At 37.3% G+C, this 20,092-nt stretch overlaps 2 protein-coding genes across 2 annotated transcripts; both read right to left on the bottom strand.

The window, feature by feature from the left end:
* Positions 1-4,731: 4,731 nt before the first annotated feature.
* Positions 4,732-11,759, bottom strand: LOC101901157 (tensin-1). The gene has a single exon (XM_059122813.1). It carries the CDS (start codon positions 11,576-11,578, stop codon positions 9,812-9,814), a length of 1,767 nt encoding a protein of 588 aa, XP_058978796.1. The 5' UTR covers positions 11,579-11,759; the 3' UTR covers positions 4,732-9,811.
* Positions 11,760-14,328: 2,569 nt separating this feature from the next.
* LOC131802432 (uncharacterized) lies at positions 14,329-19,470 on the bottom strand. The gene is made up of 4 exons (XM_059122652.1): positions 19,389-19,470; positions 16,677-19,334; positions 15,200-15,692; positions 14,329-14,575 (listed from the first exon to the last, which is right to left on the bottom strand). The coding sequence occupies exons 1-4, from the start codon at positions 19,468-19,470 to the stop codon at positions 14,329-14,331; spliced, it is 3,480 nt and encodes a 1,159-aa protein (XP_058978635.1).
* Between the last annotated feature and the right edge of the window lie 622 nt (positions 19,471-20,092).

The following is a 20,092-nucleotide window of genomic DNA, read 5'->3' as shown; positions in this document are numbered from 1 at the left end:
ATATCGGGAGGTACCGTTATATAGGGGCTATATAAAACGTGGACCTACAGGGCCCATTTACGAACTTAAACTGCCTACTGGCAAAATAGACATGTGTGCAAAAATTTAGCCTTCTATCTCAATTCGTTCGAAAGATAGCGTAATTACAACAGACAGACGGACAGACAGACACACAGACAGACATATATATACTTTGTTTGGTCTAAAATGATTATTTCGATGAGTTACAAACGGAATGACGAACTTAATATATCCTCCATACTATGTATGGTGGAGAGTATCAAAATGGTGCCGACTACTGGCAAAAAAACACTCTTTTAGTAAAATTTGCAAATTTTGCCAATTTAATAATAACAAGTAAAAAAGCAGTAAGTTCAGCGGGGCCGAACTTTGAATACCTCCACTGTTTGGAACGAATTAGAAAATTTTCAACAAAAAAAAGAAAATAAAATCCATTAAAATTTTTTTTAATATCTTTAAATATCTAATATAGGAAGGTCCCGATATGGGGGAATATACGATATTGTGGACCTATAAAGACAATCTGCATGTAAAGTACTCACAAGGAACTCCTTGTGTGGATTTTCAAAATACCGAATATCGCGGGGTATCGTTATATGGGAGCTATACGTTATCGTTAACCTATATAGAGAATTCTCTGTCCGTTGAAAAATATGGCTAAAAACATCAAAATACCGAATATCGGGGGTACAGTTATATGGGGGATATACGATATCGTGGACCGATATAGTCCAACTTCGAACTTGACCTGCCTGCAGACAAAGAGAGATATGTGCAAAATTTTAGCTTCCTATCTTAATTCGTTTAGACTGTAGCGTCATTACAACAGACGAACAGACGGACGGACAGGGCTAAATCGTCTTAGAATTTTACGCTGATCAAGAATATATACTCTGTTGGGTCTAAAATGATTATTTCGATGAGTTACAAACGGAATGACGAACTTAATATACCCTACACACTTTTTTTGGTGGAGGGTATAAAGAAATCAATTGTTGTTTATTATTTCCAAAAACTAAACAAGATTTGGAATGTGAACCATTTTATTTTTCTTCAATTGAAAGATTTCACTCATAATGTTGAAAGATTGAAAAATTTAAAAGTGTCGAGTACTGGTACACTTACCCTATTGTGATGTTTTTATTTATATTATGAAAATAGAGCACAGATTTTTACAATTATGGAAACAACGATGTTTTTTGGCTGTAATTAAAAAAAAAAAAAAACAATTAAAAAAGCAGTAAGATCGGCCGGGCCGAACTTTGAATACCCTCCACCATTTGGAACGAATTAGAAAATTTTCAAAAAAATAAAATCCATTAAAAATTATTTTGAAATCTTTAAAATATCTAATATAGGAAGGTATGGGGGGATATACGATATTGTGGACCTATAAAGACAAATCTATGTCTGCGTGTAAAGTACTCACAAGGAACTCCTTGTGTGGATTTTCAGATAATTCCATTGGAAAAAGTGGCTAAAATCATCAAAATACCGAATATAGGGGAGTACCGTTATATGGGGGATATACGATATTGTGGACCTATATAGGCAATTCCGTTTCAGGGGTAAAGTGCTCACAAAGAACTCCGTGTGTGGATTTTCAGACAATAAGTTTGCAAAATGTGGCTAAAATCATCGAAATACCAAATATCGCGGGGTACCGTTATATGGGAGCTATACGTTATCGTTAACCTATATAGAGAATTCTCTGTCGGGGGGTAAAGTGCTCACAAAGAACCCCTTGTGTACAAAGAACCCCTTGTGACCATTCCGTTGAAAAATATGGCTAAAAACATCAAAATACCGAATATCGGGGGTACCGTTATATAAGGGCTATACGATATCTCTGCCGAGGTATAAAGTACCCACAAGGAACTCCTTGTGTGGATTTTCAGACAATTCCGTTGAAAAATGTGGATAAAATCATCAAAATACCGAATATCGGGGGGTACCGTTATATGGGGGATATACGATATCGTGGACCTGTATAGACAATTCTCTTTCAGGGGGTAAAGTACTCACAAGGAACTACTTGTGTGGATTTTAAGACAATTCCATTGAAAAATGTGGCTAACATCATCAAAATACCGAATGTCGGGGGGTACAGTTATATGGGGGCTATACGATATTGTGGACCTATATAGAAAATTCTTTTTGAGGGGGTAAAATGCCCACAAAGGACTCCATTTGTGGAATTTCAGACAATTCCATTGAAAAATATGGCTAAAATCATCAAAATACCGATTACCGTGGGGGTACCGTTATATGAGGGTTATACGATATTGTGGACCTAATTAGATAATTCTCTCTCAGGAGGTCAAAGACTCACAAGGATCTACTTATGTGGATTTTAAGACAATTCCATTGAAAAATATGGCTAACATAATCAAAATATCGAATATTGGGGGGTACAGTTATATGGGGGATATACGATATCGTGGACCTACATAAACAATTCTTTTTGAGTGGGTAAAATTTCCACAAGGGACTCCTTTTGTGGAATTTCAGAAAATTCCATTGAAAATGTGGCTAAAATCATCAAAATACCGAATATCGGGGGGTACCGTTATATGAGGGTTATACGATATTGCGGACTTATATAGATAATTCTCTGCCGAGGTATAAAGTATCCACAAGGAACTACTTGTGTGGATCTTCAGACAATTCCATTGAAAAATGTGGCTAACTTCATCAAAATACCGAATATCGGGGGTACCGTTATATGGGGGCCATACGATATCGTGGACCGATATAGCCCGTCTTCGAACTTGACCTGCCTGCAGACAAAAGAGAGATCTGTGCAAAATTTTGGCTTCCTATCTTAATTCGTTTAGACTGTAGCGTGATTACAACAGACAGAGAGACGGACGGACGGACAGACTGCATGCAGGTCAAGTTCGAAGATGGGCTATATGGGTCCACGATATCGTATAGCCCCCATATAACGGAACCCTCCCGATATTCGGTATTTTGATGATTTTAGCCACATTTTATAATGGAATTGTCTGAAATTCCACAAAAGGAGTCCCTTGTGGACATTTTACCCCCTCAAAAAGAATTGTCTATATAGGTCCACGATATCGTATATCCCCCATATAACGGTACCCCCGATATTCGGTATTTTGATGATTTTACCCACATTTTTCATCGGAATTGTCTGAAAATCCACACAAGGAGTTCCCTGTGGGTACTTTATACCTCGGCAGAGAATTATCTATATAGGTCCACCATATCGTATAGTGCCCATATAACGGTACCCCCGATATTTGGCATTTTGATGATTTTATCCACATTTTTCAATGGAATTGTCTGAAATTCCACAAAAGGAGTCCTTTGTGGGCATTTTACCCCCTCAAAAAGAATTGTCTATATATGTCCACGATATCGTATATCCCCCATATAACGGAACCCTCCCGATATTCGGTATTTTGATGATTTTACCCACATTATATTAGATATTTTAAAGATTTTAAAAGAATTTTAATGGATTTTATTTATTTTTTTTTTTTTTTTGAAAATTTTCTAATTCGTTCCAAATGGTGGAGGGTATCGGCCCGGCCGAACTTACTGCTTTTTTACTTGTTTTACATCAACGCGAAATTATAATGTCATGCAAATGCCCGCCGCTACAGTTTATTGTCATTTGAGTCATTTTTATGGTATTTTCCAACAATTTGGCCAAAACTTGCGGTGAGAGGTTCTCACATTCTTGACTTTAAGAGCTGAAAGAGTCTGAGGGTTGTTGACATAAACCCTCGACTTCAAAAAGCCCCACAAAAAGAAGTCTGCAATCTTGCTGCAAATCGCCAAAAAGGGAGGTTAGACGCCCGGGAAATGCATCCTTCAGAATATCGATGGAGCACCGTCCTGTTGGAACCACTTCCACCAAGTTGCAGCAAAAAGAAATCGCTGATCATTGTTTTGTAGTGCTCACCATTCACAGTACCCGCTTGGCTCGCAATGTCTTCGAAGAATAAAGTTGCGTTGACTCTAGCGACGACGCTTTCATGACATCCTCGGTTACAGCTACAATGTTCTCTACAGAACGGGTACTCCGGGGTCTGCCACGTCTGGCAGCTTCTTTTGTTGTCATGAAATCTGCGACGAAATTCACGTTGTGCCAAAGTCACCGACCGATTATTGGTCAAATGAATAGTCACTAATATTCCGCGTTCCGGAGCAGTGTAGCGTAACATTGTTTATTAGCGTGTATTTCACATGTGTTTACTACAAAAATGTCAAAACAGAACTGACATTAGGCGCCAATCGTAAAATGTATAGCATTTTCTGATAGGAGCATTACTCCGACAAATGTCACAAAAGCCTTTATTAGGCTTGTGATATTGAATGACCCGGGATGAAGCGAAATATTCCAAGACTTATTTTATCTCAAAAAGTATAACATACTTATATCGCTTCTCAAACATCGGGAGATATCTTTGGTCTATAGCCATTACATTATGCTGGGAATTAACGTCACGCCCTGCCTACAGCCAATATATTTAGGCGTCATTAGAGAGTCACGATAATTCGCGGCATGTCCAGTTTACGTACATGATTTCCATAAGTTGCTTTATGTAAAAACACCTGTGACTGGATTAGTCAAAAATACCTCAGTTAGCAAGGTTGAATTATCAAGGTAACATTTTACCCTGATATGTTCAATTTTTCAAAATTATTTATTCACATGCCTCACTTGGAAAACTTAAAATTTGAAAAAATAAAGTACAGAAAAAACAGGGTTGAATATCTTTCTTTAAAATGAGGTTACCTTAAAATAATTGTACAATGATTGTAGGCTCCTTAAAGCCCTTGGGATCCCTGACTCAAAAAAGCATGGCATGTCATGGAATTACCGTCGGCTATATCCAATGTTTACCGACTGCACCTTCTACGAAGACAGCGACAGTCAACATTAACGGCAATGCATCAAATCAGTTTGTTGGGGGCACCACAATTCCATTAACCACTACATAGTCCATCTTAGAAAACATCAGGTATATTTAATTTTTACATTCAAATTTATTATTTTTTTTGACTCAAGTATTTTTATCATATTACTATGTTTATTCTTACTTTGCTGACATTTTGTAAGCCTTTTATCGTTCAAGAACAATGCATCAAATTTTTAGGATGTCAAATAAAATTTAATTATAAATATATGTTTGTTCACGAAGTCAGCATAAATGTGAGGATCAGATGTGCCACTTTTATGTACCGGTAATTTCGTCGGAAAGTGACTCTCAGTATGAAAAATATTCACTGTTGAATGCATGGTAAAATTAAGAAGGTAAAGTCATTTCATTTTATTACCAATGATTAAATCAGAAAAAATAGTGAGAATACAAATTAACATTGATAGACGGGCACGCAGAGCTATATCAAGATCGATATATAATATCGCGGCTCTAAGACAAAAATTTCTCGGTGTTACAAACTTTTTGCCAAATCAAACTTTTAATACAGCCAACATAAATATATTGGAAACATGTGAATATTTAATTCCTTGTCAAAGAATTTTAATATTTTTCAACAGTTTTTGAACTTTGGTTTATTTGAATTGAGCTACCGCCCATGCAAACTTGGGTATACGGCTGTACAAAGTTCTTGATTATGGTGAGAAGGTGAGCATTTTTGTACGCAAGACCCTTGTATTTTACAGGCCTTAATACCCGACCATAGTAGAATTGAGAAAGTAAAGTAATTTTTTGCATGTTGTGTAAATTACCTTTTCAATTTTCACTACATAGAAAACAGATTCCCATTTCTGATTTGTGTATATGCAATGGATGTTTAAATATACATTTTGACAATAAGATGTTGTCAAATTTATAATATTGAAAAAAAAAATTGTTAATAGGGTAAGTGTACAAGTAGTCGGCACTTTTAGGATTTTCGATTTTTCAATCTTTCAAGATTCTGAGTGAAATCTTTCAATTGCAGAAAATTAAAGTTGTTCAGATTCCAAATTTTGTATAGTTTTCGAAATAATAAACAAAAATTGAATTTGTTTTTATTATATTGGAAAAATTTGCAATTTTACTAAAATAGTAGTTATTTGCCAGTTGTCGGCACCATTTTCCGATGCTCGGCATGTATATTTTGCCAGACTCAAAACAATTTTTTTATTTGAGTATTTTTTTGGTTATTTTTTAATACATTTCTCAAGTTTTGGTGAAATTGGTCAAAAATTATATTTTTCTAGTAATCGGCACCCCCTGTCGGCTACTGGCAAATCTCTTTATTTCTGTTCCCAATGTCGGCATTAAATAATATAATAGAAAAGTGCTTGATTTGTATGGTTTTAAGTTATAAACTGATCTTTAGACTGTTATTTACTAGTATAAAATATTTCTGATTCCAAAAGTATTAAATTTAATTTACTTAAATCGACTATTAAGTTGACGCCACCACTAATTTCTTCTTTACAAACAAGCACTATCGCACGCTTTGGAAGACACTCACTGACGAAACCCGTTATTCTCTCGTAATAAATGATCGGCGCTCATTGTTATACCCTCCACCTTGGAAAGGAGGGTATATTAACTTTGTCATTCCGTTTGTAACATCCCTAAATATTCGTTTTAGACCCCATAAAGTATATATATTCATAATCAGCATAAAATTCTAAGTCGATATAAAGATGTCCGTCTGTCTGTCTGTCTGTCTGTCCGTCTGTCTGTTGAAATCACGATACAGCCCACATTATTTGACGTAGAGCTCCAAAATTTAGCAGAGCTATTTGCATTGTGTCTAGGATGGTTGGTATGAGATATATCGGTCCACGTTCTGGTATAGTCCCCATATAACGGTACCTCCCGATATTCGGTATTTTGATGATTTATGCCACATTTTTTCACGGATTTGTCTGAAAATCGGTATTTGTTGGTCATAATGGGTTCCAGCTCCGGTGGCGAAACATTGTAATTATAGGTCCACGTTTTGGTATAGCCCCCATATAACGGTACCTCCCGATATTCGGTAATTTGATGATTTTTGCCACATTTTTTCAGGGATTTGTTCGAAAATTGGTATTTGTTGGTCATAATTGGTTCCAGCTTCGGTGGCGAAACATTGCATGCATGGGTCCATGATTTGATATAGCCCCCATATAACGGTACCTCCCGATATACGGTATTTTGATGGTTTTTGCCACATTTTTTTTCACTGATTTGTCTAAAAATTGGTATTTGTGGGTCATAATGGGTTCCAGCTCCGGTGGCGAAACATTGTAATTATAGGTCCACGTTTTGGTATAGCCCCCATATAACGGTACCTCCCCATAATCGGCATTTTAATGGTTTTTGCCACATTTCTTCTAATGTTTCTTTTACCCTAAGGTGGAGGGTATTAAAAGTTTGGCCCGGTCGAACTTAATGTTTTTTTACTTGTTTTTTTTTTAAGAAAGAGAGCAGAGACCACTCTTGACGTTTTATTCTTAGTTGGTCAATTTCATTATTTGGTAAATTCTGTTCTTAGCTCTTTAATTTTAAATTTTAAAACTACCGACTACTCGGACATGCCGAACTTAGGAACACTTTCCCCATATAAGTGCATGATTTTACCTTCTTCATTCTACCATGATATCTAACCTGCTGAACAAAAAATTTTGATCTTCCTCACTATAGTAAAATGTTTTGTGCGTCCGTATTACCCAAATACACAAATATTTATAGAATTTCCCAAATGTAACTTTTTATACCCACCAACCTTTTTTGATGAATCGGGTCACACTTTTTAACACACAATTGTTTCAAATTCGGAATTTGGAATTCGGAATGGGTACTACTTCTTATGACAGACCATTGCCTCTACAGATCCACGTGTTCGTATAGCCCTCATATAACGGTACCTCACAATATAGGATATTTGGATGATTATATCTAGATTTTTAATTGAATTATCTCAAATTGTAACAGTTTTACTTAAAATTCAACGCACTCGGTTATCTATTTTTTACCACACAAATTAAACACATGTATTTATATAAAAGTTGCCGAAATACGTCGAACATACGAAATGTCGAAAGTTAAACAACTTCAACACTGACAATTGAATAATTTTTTTTCTTTGCATGTTGAAAATAGATATAAATAATACAAACAAGTAAGCAAAGGCTATAGTCGTGCGGGGCCGACCATGTGATACCCTACAACACTACAATATGTTTGAAGCCCCCTTATCTCCAAATCCATTTTGGAATATTTCGCTTTTAAAGTTATGTCACGGAACCCTCTAATTATTTTCCGATCATCTCCAAAAGCAAGAGGCCCTCTGTATCTCAAAATTTAGTCTCACATATATGATTTGCTTGTCTACGATATTTAGCTATATTCGTCAAAAAAAAATTCTGCATAAAAACCAGAATTTCGAATTTTGTGTATTTCGGATATCGCCTGTAAGTAATGTTGGTATTTTTTACACAAAAGTAGTGGTCCATTCTACCCGCTGTCGTAAACTTTAACCTCATGAGAGATTTCGTGTTCTTTGGTTTCTATTTGTGAACTTTATAACCGTTGCAAAATCAGGAACATTTTTAGTTGTTGGTCCATTTCAACCACCAAATATATGGCGGACATCTTTAAAACCAATAGGCCTAACCCATTTGAGCCTAACCCTGCACTTATGAAAATTTTCTTGAGGATTAGACGATAATTGCAATCTGTACACAATAACCTCAACCTGTGTTGTAAGGTAAAAAAATATTACAAAATGTACACTTCAATATTATAAGTCAAAATGAAAAAATCGCATGCGATAAAAAAGTATGAAAAAATAAAAAAATGTCAGAAAGTACTACAAAATCTATATTTAAATCATTATTGGCATCTTTTTATGCAATTTTTTTAAAATGTTTTTTTTTTTTTTTTTTTTGGTGCCAAGAAGACATTCTAAATTGACAAAATTTGTCAAAATCGGTCCAGGCATTCTTGAGATATAAGCATTATAGCATCCCCCTTCCTTTGTATATACACATTGTATATATTTCGCTATATATATCCGATATATTTACTATCGGCATCGACGTAACGGTCAGAATTGAGCTGTTCGTTTATTTGTGATTTCGCCGGGATTAAAAATATTCGCGGTATAATGGAAAATTTGATTTTAATTTAACACAAATGTTATGGTCTATTTCACCCAGTTTTTTCAGTTTTTGGTCCATTTCAACCCCTAAATATTATGCGATCATCCCCAAAAGAAATAGGGTTCTATTCTGACCCTAGCCCCACCTCCATTTTAAATTTCGTGTAGATCGGACCATAATTGCGACCTGTAGAGTGATTACAAATTAACATGGATAGACGGACGGACGGACATACATAGCTAGATCGACTCAGCTCGGCCAGATAGGAAGATCCATATATACTTTCCTATGTGGGAAACCAATATTTCGAGGTGTTACATAATTTTTGGCCAAATCAAACATATAATACCCCTAACACATAGTGCTGTAGGGTATAAAAATGTAAATGTTTCTAATTGGAAATTATAATTTGAAATTGAGATATTTCAAGATATGGACTAGGCGTAGTAATACGGATGTACAAAACATTTTACCACAGTGGGGAAGTAGGAATTGTAGGTTGCGCTATTTGATGTATTCCGGCAACATTCATATAATTATATGCGTTTAACCTGTATGGTGAAACACGTCAAGGGGTACGTCAGTTATTGGGTAATTAGCACTCTCAGTTAATTGAAAGAATTAAGAAGGTTCCGTAGCGTAGTAACGTAGACATACATATGTATACCAAATGTATAGTATTGTATAATGCATTTTTATCTACAATAGATCGGCGTTTTTATTTAAATGCAATATCTTCTGAGCAAAGGACACAATCGCCGATGCAGGCTGTGCTGCGGCCAAGTCACAAAAGACCAAACACTGATTATCACGACTGCCAGCAGGTCGAGCTACGAAGCCAAATATTGTCTTCTTCACGGTTCGATTTAAGCCCTCGTCGTTAGCTAGAACGGCATAAAATCGATTGTCAGGATCCAAACTGACATAGGAAATGGAAGTGGTGGTGTAGTGGCGCCGGAAGAAGAAGCGTCTCTTGTTGTCCGTCAGTGTGATTCCGTTTTGCGAGACTTTGAAATGCACTTCGATTGGATTGTGTGTGGCTGATTGGGCGTACATTTCGTGGACGGCTCGACGAATGGCTTCGTCGCCTGTCAGCGATTCTGTGTACATGCTGAAGACGAGCAAGACATTGCATGCAGCTCCCTGCTCCAGCAATTGTTTCTGCCTCTGGACTATTTCTCGGTCTACTTCGGAGAGAAGTATATCTCGCGTGGGTATTATAAGTCTGCAGGGTAGAGCCAGTTGGTTAGTTGAGTGTTGATATACTAGAGCGGAGAGTGATGTAAATGTTGGCTCGTTAACACATCCCTTCAGACGTACGCCTCTAGTAGTGGGCTCCAGGAGAAAATGTCGGACTAGTACATCACTATTTGGATTGTTTTCAGCTATTGTGACTCCCTGTGGCGGTTTGGCAACACGCAACACCAATCCAAATGCTCCTTTATATGTGTTGGAATTACGTATAACGAATGTGCCTGGTTCGGCATATCGAAGAAGTGTTACCGCCTCTTCCCTAGTCATGTGTGGTTTGTACCAAAACTCTGAGGAATCTCTAGCGAATTTCACCAAGTGAGGGGCAACGTCTTGTGGTGTTTCAGTGTGTTTTTTCTCTTTGGACTTCAATGGTAAGATCGATGGCAATGCTGACAATTTTAGTGGCGAACGTTTCTTCTCGCCCGATTTATTTGTTAAAGAATTGACCCTTTGGACAATTGGCGATCCCGGAGCTGACAACTGGTATGGACTAACACATCGGTCCTCCAATGTGGATTTTGTGGATACTGGGAAGGCGGGTGTTTCTGGTCTATTGGCGTCGACGACTGTAACAGTCTGCTCATGCCTGCAGGGTGCTTCTAAAATGGCATTGGATGGCGTTGGGTCACTGGCGCTGGCATTTTCGTCGGGCAAGTCAATTGTTTCCACAAGTTTTACTACTTCTCTGCAAGTATTTTCTGTGGTTAAAGTTTCTTTTTTTTGGCCCTCAGCCATTTGTAGTAACGCACTTTTATTCAACCTCTCCTGCAACTCATCTAAATCCTTTTGAATTGAAGCGTTTTGAGCTTCTTTTAATGCCTGATTTTGCTCCCGAAGGGACTGTTCTTGACGTTCTCTTAGCATCTCTTCAAATTCTTGGCGGGAGGGCGTTTTCCTTAGAACAGGTCTGGACGGCGACACACTTGGTCGAGCAGGCTTCCTTGGAGCCGTTGGACTTGGTGGCAATGAAGTTGGTGTTGTTGCTTTACTGAATGCTTTTGGGGTTTCCGGAATATCGTCCACTGGCACATGGTTCAAATCGCTTTTCTTAAATCCCTTTGGTAGTTTTCCGTAAGTAAAAGGTCTGGCATGTTCACGGGCATGATAAGGTATCTCATTTTCTGTGTCATCTGTGTCAGACGAACCATAGTTGTATTGTTTTCGATCATTTTCATTTAAATATGAATTTCGCGAATTTTCAAATGTAGTCATTTTTATTTTATGCTCAAATTTATACTTCTTCTGGCGGACGGATACGAATTAATTTCGTTCTAAAATAGCACTAGATGATAAAGCTTCTCGCAGCAGACTAACGCATTTGGAACACACATTCGTCTGCCATCTGTTTTGCTCAAATTGGCATTTAGCGAAATGAGAGCGCCGCCACTTGGGTGCTTTCGGTACTTTAATGCCTATGTAGGTGAATATGTCGTACTCTCAGTATTTCGTTTTGTCTAAACTACAGTGGACTCACGAATAATTCAACCAACAGATTTCCATCTGTCATTATTTTTTCAATAATATTTCAACAATATCATGGGATTTTTAAGACAATACGATGTTACTTTATTCCAAAGAAGTTGCTTGGATAGCCTACTAAGCTTTGGTTTTTATATTAAGGTTCCATCCCTATACTTCAGAGTATGGGGCGGATGTATTAAATAACAACCTTCTTTTGTATACACTTGATTAAATCTTTAAAATTATGAATACACATATTAGGATTGACTGTATTCAACAGTCTCAATACGTCTATTTCCAATGTGCTTCATTAAGGAGACTCACTGAGGAATACAGTAAAATATATGCTTCTTTTTCTCAGGCAGATAATTAAAATTACATTGGTAAGTGACGTGTATAGGGAAAATTTGTGCGTTGGACATGACAGACCCCAACAGTCTATTTTGGTATTTGTTTTGATTTTACCTGTTTACCTCATACATCTGATTTTTTCTAGTAAAATAACCACAATTTTCACCAGTTGATGACGAAGTGGTCTTCTAATTAATGCGTTTGTATGAATGTGTATATGTGTGTGTTTTATTTATATTTACTTTAAAAGCATCGTACGCGACGACGGTGTTCCATGTTGGGCATGGTGATGTGATCTCGATCTGATTCAACTGTTTTGAGTATATTTAGCATCGCACACTTACAACGTAGGTATCAATGAGAGCGTTCAGGAATGGAATAAAAGATGCTCAATATTTATTTTTATGCTCAGCAAAATTCTCAATGTCAAATATTATGTTGGCCAAATCGAATACCAACTCACTACTTCAAATTTTTAAGAATAAAAAGCAAGGTTCGGACTTTTTATATTCTACCACAAGAAACAGATGGGAGAGTAATACTAACGTACCTAAATACCATAGTACTAATAGTTCAATTGGAATTGGATCCAAGTGGAACATTGATAACTTAAAGCACCAATCTATAATTCAAATCATAGTCATATTCCTCGAAGAATCTTTAAATTTTTTTTGAATGTGTCAAAATACTTCATGTATTTCAAAATACTGAAATTCAAAGGGAATCACATAACAATTGTGCAAAACCTACTAAGTTTATTGTCAAATCGGTGTCAAAAGTAGTCTTCTTGACCGAACTTATTTAGACCATGAAAAAGGAAAAATTTATAAGCTTGTGACGTACGGAATTGCGAACAATAAAATCAAGGTAGGGTACCATATGATTTTAATTTTTTTTATTATTTTCTTGGCTTAATATGTTTAGGTGTGTATTTTTTTCAATAACCAAAAAAAATGTTCAGAAAATATTCAAATTCGGATGTTTTCAAAATGCTTATTGCAACGTTTGTATCGACAAAATCTACAGTTTTTGTAGCGAAATAAACCTTTACAGATATATAGAACATGATACTTTAAAGATAAATTTTAAAAGATAAATTTTGACCTTTAAAGATAAATTTTGACCTTTAAATCAGTTTCCCGGTTTTCGATTATTTATTCAAAACCAATGCAGCAATTTGTTTAGCTTTTGCAATGTTTTCAAAGTTAGCCTACCTTGTCTTCATTTTACCATGGTTGAAACCATGGTGTTTGAGGATTGCCTATTTTGACAACCCCGGAATGTGTTTCATATGTAATTAAACACACTCCTAACTCAAGGGTTCGACTTGAGTATGTAAATTTACTTACTCTGGGCAATTGTGTTGTCTATAGGGCCACTTACGACAGAGTGTTTTAATACACCTCTCCACCTTTAATCTGACCACGGTTATCCAACAGCAAGTAGAATTCCCTGAGCAAGTTCTTTCTCCTGGAAGAGCAATTTGTCCAAATATGTTGTTTCTCTATTGAGACACGCCAAAATTCTCGCCTTCGTTTAGTTCCACAATCAAGACAATCAAATTTAATTTCTCCAAGATTAGTTTGCAATTTTTACTCAACCACTGTGTTGGGTTATTTTTTACTTTTTTGTTTGCCTCTAGCCCGTCACCAAATTAAAACACTTCTTCACTCTTTAATTGTTTCAAATAAGAATGTTTTATTTCTTTTCTATTCTGGTTTAACAACCAAAAGAATAGCGGGACAATATTTTTGCATTGAATAGCAGCAGAGCGATCAGCAGAGGCAGAGCAATAACATAAACAGAGATGATGCACTCAACGTATGTATGTATGTTTGTACGTATGTGCGTTCTCTGCCTATCACTTGATCGTCTGACTGCTCATCCATATTTACAATAACAATGCTAGTTATGATGGATTCTCTTTAGGGCGAATTCAAAGTAAATAATAGAAAAGGGAAAACAGAAAAAATGACATTAAGGTGGCTCTTGTAGCGTTAAAATATTAAGTACTGAAAATAATTAATTTAAATAATGTTATGTTTTCAAAAATGCTCTTTGAGCAACAAATCAAATTTAACTAATATTAAAAAATCATTTGAGTGATTTAACATCCCGGGCCCCATTGAAACCCTGGTTTCAATCAAACTTTATTCTTTAGGAAGTACGGCTAACTTTGCCACGGGACGCTTTAATGTAGTTTGTGATGTCTTGACTTCTGCCACTCGAACAAAACCGTCTGCTCCTGGAATAAGTTTGGTAACACGACCGATGGCCCATTTCATGGGGGGAACATTGTCTTCGTGTATGAGCACCATATCGTTGACTTGAAGATTTTGTTGTGGGTTTTTCCAGCGATAACGATTTTGTGACTGAGCCAAGTATTCTGTGTGCCACCTGCTCCAGAAATGAGACTTTATGGCTGAGATTCGTTGCCACTGTTGTAGATGAGAAATGTCAGAGTCATATTTTATCTTCTCTGGAATACACTGCAACGGGCAACCAATGAGTAAATGCCCTGGAGTAAGCGCTTCTAAGTCGTTGGGATCTGTGGATATCTGGCAGATAGGACGGGAATTTAAAATTGCCTCTATTTCAACAAGGGCTGTGCATAGCTCTTCAAATGTAAGACGAGCACTAGGGAGCGTTCTGAGCAAGTGGCCTTTAGCTGATTTCACAGCAGCTTCCCATAGTCCACCAAAATGAGGAGCTCTGGGAGGAATGAAGGAAAATTCTATGAACTTCGCAGATGAATAATGAGCAACTGCTTCCTTATTTTTGTCGAGGTGGAAAAATTTATGAAAATCACTCAATTTCCTCTCTGCTCCAACAAAATTGGTAGCGTTATCGCAATTAATTCTTGACGGTACACCTCTGCGGCCAGTAAACCGTTTTAATGCTGCTATGAAGGCCTCGCTGGACAAGTCGGATACCGCTTCTAGGTGTACTGCCTTTGATGCGAAACAAACGAAGACAGCAATGTAGGATTTTGATGGAGCTTTCCCTCGAATCCTGAGATACGTTGGTATGGGACCAGCAAAATCAACTCCAACAACATCAAATGGGCGGAAACCGGTAACTCGATCCTTGGGTAAGTTGCCCATTACCTGAGTGAGTAATTTCGGTTTGTATCTTGTGCAATGTATGCACTGATGAACCACCTTTCGGGCCGAAGACCGACAATTGACAATCCAAAATTGCTGCTGAACCAAAGATACTAAGGCTCGTGGACCAGCATGGTAATTAGAGCGATGAATGTAGATCACCATGATTTTTACGAAGGGATCGGGTTTGGGCAGGAGCAAAGGAAACTTCATCTCTGGTGTAAGCTCGGCATTTAATAATCGGCCGCCAACTCTTATTAATTGCACTCCAGAGACATCTTCTATAAATGGAGCCAATGATGACAACTGACCAGAGACAAATCCATGCTTTGATATTTCAAGGAATTCCTCCGAAAAATAATGTTGTTGAATGCACCAGACTATCCTATGGAGAGAATGTGTCAACTCATCTGGAGATATAGAGGGCAAGTGGAGCGATTTCCTTGAACGAATTCGAAATATATATGAGAATATTCTGAGACATTTTAAATAGTTACTGAATTTATGGACTGCTTTTAGGATATAGGGTAAGTCCTCCTTTTTTGTTATCAATGTAATTTTTCGTCTTTCAAGATGCATGTCCGCTTCGCTTAGACTTGGGCCAGAATAATTTGGCCAATTGAAAAATGGATCCATAAGGAAGGAAGGGCCTACGAACCAAGGCGAAACCAATATATCGGAGACAGAACAACCTCTGGATACTAAATCAGCGGGATTGTGTTCAGTCGGAACATATTGCCATAGGACATCAGGGCAAGTTTCTTGAATCTCAGCTACTCTGTTACCCACAAAAGTAGACAAGGTTGAAGAGTGGGACTTAATCCAATGAAGAGTAATCTGAGAATCCGACCAAAAGTAGATTTGAGAAATCGGGAATTTAAAATATTGCTTTAATTGGCTCCAGAAGGTTGCGAGTAAATGAGCAGCACACAACTCTACTCGAGGCAACGTTCTCGTTTTCAAAGGCGCAACTCTTGACTTTGATGCGATTAAATTTACTGCTATGTTTCCCAAAGAATCTTCACAGCGAAGATATAAACAGCAACCATATGCCTTTATTGAAGCATCTCCAAATCCATGGACCTCTATGTTAGTTGAATTTGGTAGTCGAATGTATCGAGGAATCTGTACTTGAGACAATTTACTGTAATCAGCCATGATGGATTCCCAAGCTGATTCAATTTCTTGAGGAACTGATTCATCCCAATCACATTTTATGATCCAAAGATGTTGGAGCAATATTTTTGACCTAATGATGAGAGGGCTTATTAAACCCATTGGGTCAAATAGCGTCGACGTCAGGGAAAGAATGTTTCTTTTCGTATTATGTGCATATGATTTGGATGGGCGAAACTCAAAATGGAATGTGTCATTATCTGAGTGCCATGTCATACCCAAAGTACTTGTGACGTCATCATTTAGCTTCATTTCTTTTACTTCATCTTCACTTGAGACATAACCTGGGTAATTGCTATGCCATTTCGAGAGTGAAAATTTCGAGTAAGATAAAATTTCGGTGACTTCGTTCTTAATGCGTTTTAAAGATACAAGGTCATCCGCTCCAGTAACCATATCGTCGACATAAAAATCATTCATGATTATGCCTTTTCCTACTTCGTATGGGTTGGGAAAACGTTCTGCGGCATAATGTAGGCTTCGAATTGCGAGATATGGTGCCGAAGCTGTCCCGTATGTAACGGTGTTGAGGGCAAATGTTTTTATCGGTTTGGTGGAGTCATCTCTCCACAGTATAAGCTGAAGTTGTCTATCCTCAGGGTGAACCAAAACCTGACGATACATTTTGACGATATCAGCTGTCATTCCGTAACGATGACACCTGAAACGAAGCAGAGTAATTAATAAATTGTTCTGGATTGTTGGACCCACCATCATAATTTCATTCAGGGATGTTTGTGAAGAGGTTCGACATGATGCGTCGAAAACAACACGCAACTTGGTCGACACACTGCTGGGGCGAAGAACACAGTGATGTGGTATGTAATAGTTGGGAACTGAAATATTAGTGTCGTCCACCTGAGACATATGGCCCAATTCCTCATATTCTTTAAGAAATTGTGAGTAATCCTCTTTTAATTCAGGGTTTTTGTTCAATTTTCTCTCTATGGAAAAGAAACGACACAAGGCAATGTCTCCTGAATCGCCAAGCACATTTGGGTCACCTTTAAAGGGTAATCTCACCATTAAGCGTCCATCCGATTGAACTGATACATTTTTCACAAAATGGTCTTCACATACTTTTTGTTCTCGGGACATATTTTGGCATTTGCTTTCAACGACGTCAATTTTCCATAGCATTTCAATATTTTTATTTATCTCTTGGAAAATATCTTTGTGTTGTACAATGGAGTAAGTAGACCTTTGTGATGATATTGCCGTTTGACTTGTATACTTTCCAGAGACAATCCATCCCAAGAGAGTTTTTTGTAAAGTTGGCAAATTTTCTCCAAGTTTAATTTGACCAACGGATAAGAGCGAAAAGAATGATTCTGCTCCGAGTAAAATATCGATTCCTCGTCGACGATGAAATTCTGGATCAGCTAGCTCTATGTTGGAGGGCAAATTGAAATCATTAACGGAAAGATTCTCATCAGGATGATAACCAGTTATATTGCGAGAAACCAGGAACTCTAATGACATATTGAAGTTATTAAGACGAGATCTTATTGTCGTTTGTGTTTTATGAGTGACTCTCAACTTCGAAGAGCCAACTCCAGAGACATCTGTTGAATTTGTGCATTTCTTGAGATTAAGAGATTTGCATAATGTCTCACTTATGAAGTTAACTTGAGAGCAAGAGTCAAGCAGAGCACGGCCCAATTGATATTTTCCCTCTGAGTCACGAACCAATACTAATGCAGTAGCAAGAATAACAGCACTCACTTGGGGACTGGGTTTGTTTTGAAAGGTGCTATGTGTAGCAGCAGATGATGATGACGGTTCTTCTTCTTCCCGGAGACAGGTTGGTTCTGATTGCTTATGAAGAAGCGAGTGATGACGTTGTTTACAAAATCTGCATGAATATTTTGAGGGGCATTGTATGTAACCATGCCCTTTTGATAAACAGTTGAGGCAAAGTTTTTGTTGTTTAGCTTGTTCAATTCGTTGATTAGGAGTAAGAACGATGAACCGCTGACAAGTTGATATCATATGACCCGATTTGGAGCAATGACTGCACACAAAATCTTGAGCCACATTTTTTGTTACGAATGAATGTTGTTTTTGATTATTACTATGTGAGTAATTTGTTGTTATGGTAGGGTTATGCTGTTTTGAAGACCGTCGGCACTGTGCGTCCAATTGCTGACAACGCTTGTCCAACATGGAGCAACATTCAGTCCAAGAGGGTAATTTAGAGTAATCGATGTATTCATCCCATCGTTGTTTGGTTTCAGAATCAACCTTGCTCATTGCGAGATGAATTATGAAGGCATCACAAATTTGTTCAAAGGAGCCAAGCGATTTCAAAGAGCTATAGAGAGCAGAAATTGTATCCACAATATTTCTCAATTGCTTTGGAACAGGTTTATTGGACTTCGGAAGTTCAAACATTGATGTCACATTTTCGAGAAAGATTAGTGTGTCATTATCGTACCGTTCCTTCAATCTTTTAAGGGCACTAGAGTAATTTTCATCAGTGACTTGGAATGCCTTTATGGTTGCAAGCGCTTCCCCACTAAGACACGAGAGTAAGTGGTTGAATTTTTCCGAAGTAGAAATATTTGGGTCATTGTGGACCAAATTGTTAAACATATTTATAAAGTTCTTATATTCCAGATATTTCCCATCAAACTTGGGTAATTTTAAGCTGGGTAATCTATTTGATGGGACATGAGGCAACACAAAAGATTGATCAGCTATACTAGGACGTCTACCTTGCCCAATTTGAGTAAGAATTTTAGTTTTAATTGAAACATATAGTTCCTCAATTTCGGCTCTTCCATTATCTCTGGGGGACAATCTTTCTATCTGGCTTTGGTAGTAAGAAGCTTGCTTGTAGTGGGATTCTACAATTCCCAAACGACACTCAAGTTCTGTATGAGACAATGAAGTGTTGGATTCAATTATATTTTTAATTCGGGTCATACTCCCCTTTGACGAGCCACGTTGTTGTTTCAATTCCTCAATGGTTGTGTCCCTTTGAGAACCCTGGACTTGTTCATCAGTCATTTGGAATTATAATTTATTATAAATTTGTGTAAAAATGTTTTCCGTTGTTTACCGATGATAGAATTATGTTGCGCAAGAAAGAGAAGCCGTTTTATGAGAATGCCGTCTCAGTCTAATTTTCAGCTTCAGCCACTTGATCAACGATAGTTTTAAAAATGGCACCAAAAAATTAGATGAAAAGTAGGCGATAATGCTGTCTCACTCTAAATTTTCGATTCAGCTATATTCCTTATCGCTTATAAAAATGGCTTCGATTCTTTCGCAAAATGACGGAGTAATGGCTGACGGAAAAAGGCGGGCAAACAAAATCCAAATGCACTTGGGTAATATGGAGCAAAATTTGTAGGTTAAAAAGACACAAGTGTCCTGTCACGGTCGCCAATGTTTGAGGATTGCCTATTTTGACAACCCCGGAATGTGTTTCATATGTAATTAAACACACTCCTAACTCAAGGGTTCGACTTGAGTATGTAAATTTACTTACTCTGGGCAATTGTGTTGTCTATAGGGCCACTTACGACAGAGTGTTTTAATACACCTCTCCACCTTTAATCTGACCACGGTTATCCAACAGCAAGTAGAATTCCCTGAGCAAGTTCTTTCTCCTGGAAGAGCAATTTGT

Source organism: Musca domestica, unplaced genomic scaffold (genome assembly GCF_030504385.1).
Source record: "Musca domestica strain aabys unplaced genomic scaffold, Musca_domestica.polishedcontigs.V.1.1 21, whole genome shotgun sequence".
In the NCBI taxonomy this organism is placed as follows: Eukaryota; Metazoa; Arthropoda; class Insecta; order Diptera; family Muscidae; genus Musca; species Musca domestica.
This window is presented reverse-complemented; position numbering and strand designations above follow the sequence as displayed.

Coding starts and splice junctions, on each gene's coding strand:
- LOC101901157 (XM_059122813.1), bottom strand. CDS start 11,578: ATGACTACATTTGAAAATTCGCGAAATTCATATTTAAATGAAAATGAT.
- LOC131802432 (XM_059122652.1), bottom strand. CDS start 19,470: ATGACTGATGAACAAGTCCAGGGTTCTCAAAGGGACACAACCATTGAG. Junction 15,693..16,676: donor TGACGTCACAAGTACTTTGG/GTATGACATGGC, acceptor CTATATCTCCAG/ATGAGTTGACACATTCTCTC. Junction 14,576..15,199: donor TTTGCTGGTCCCATACCAAC/GTATCTCAGGAT, acceptor TTTCTGGAGCAG/GTGGCACACAGAATACTTGG.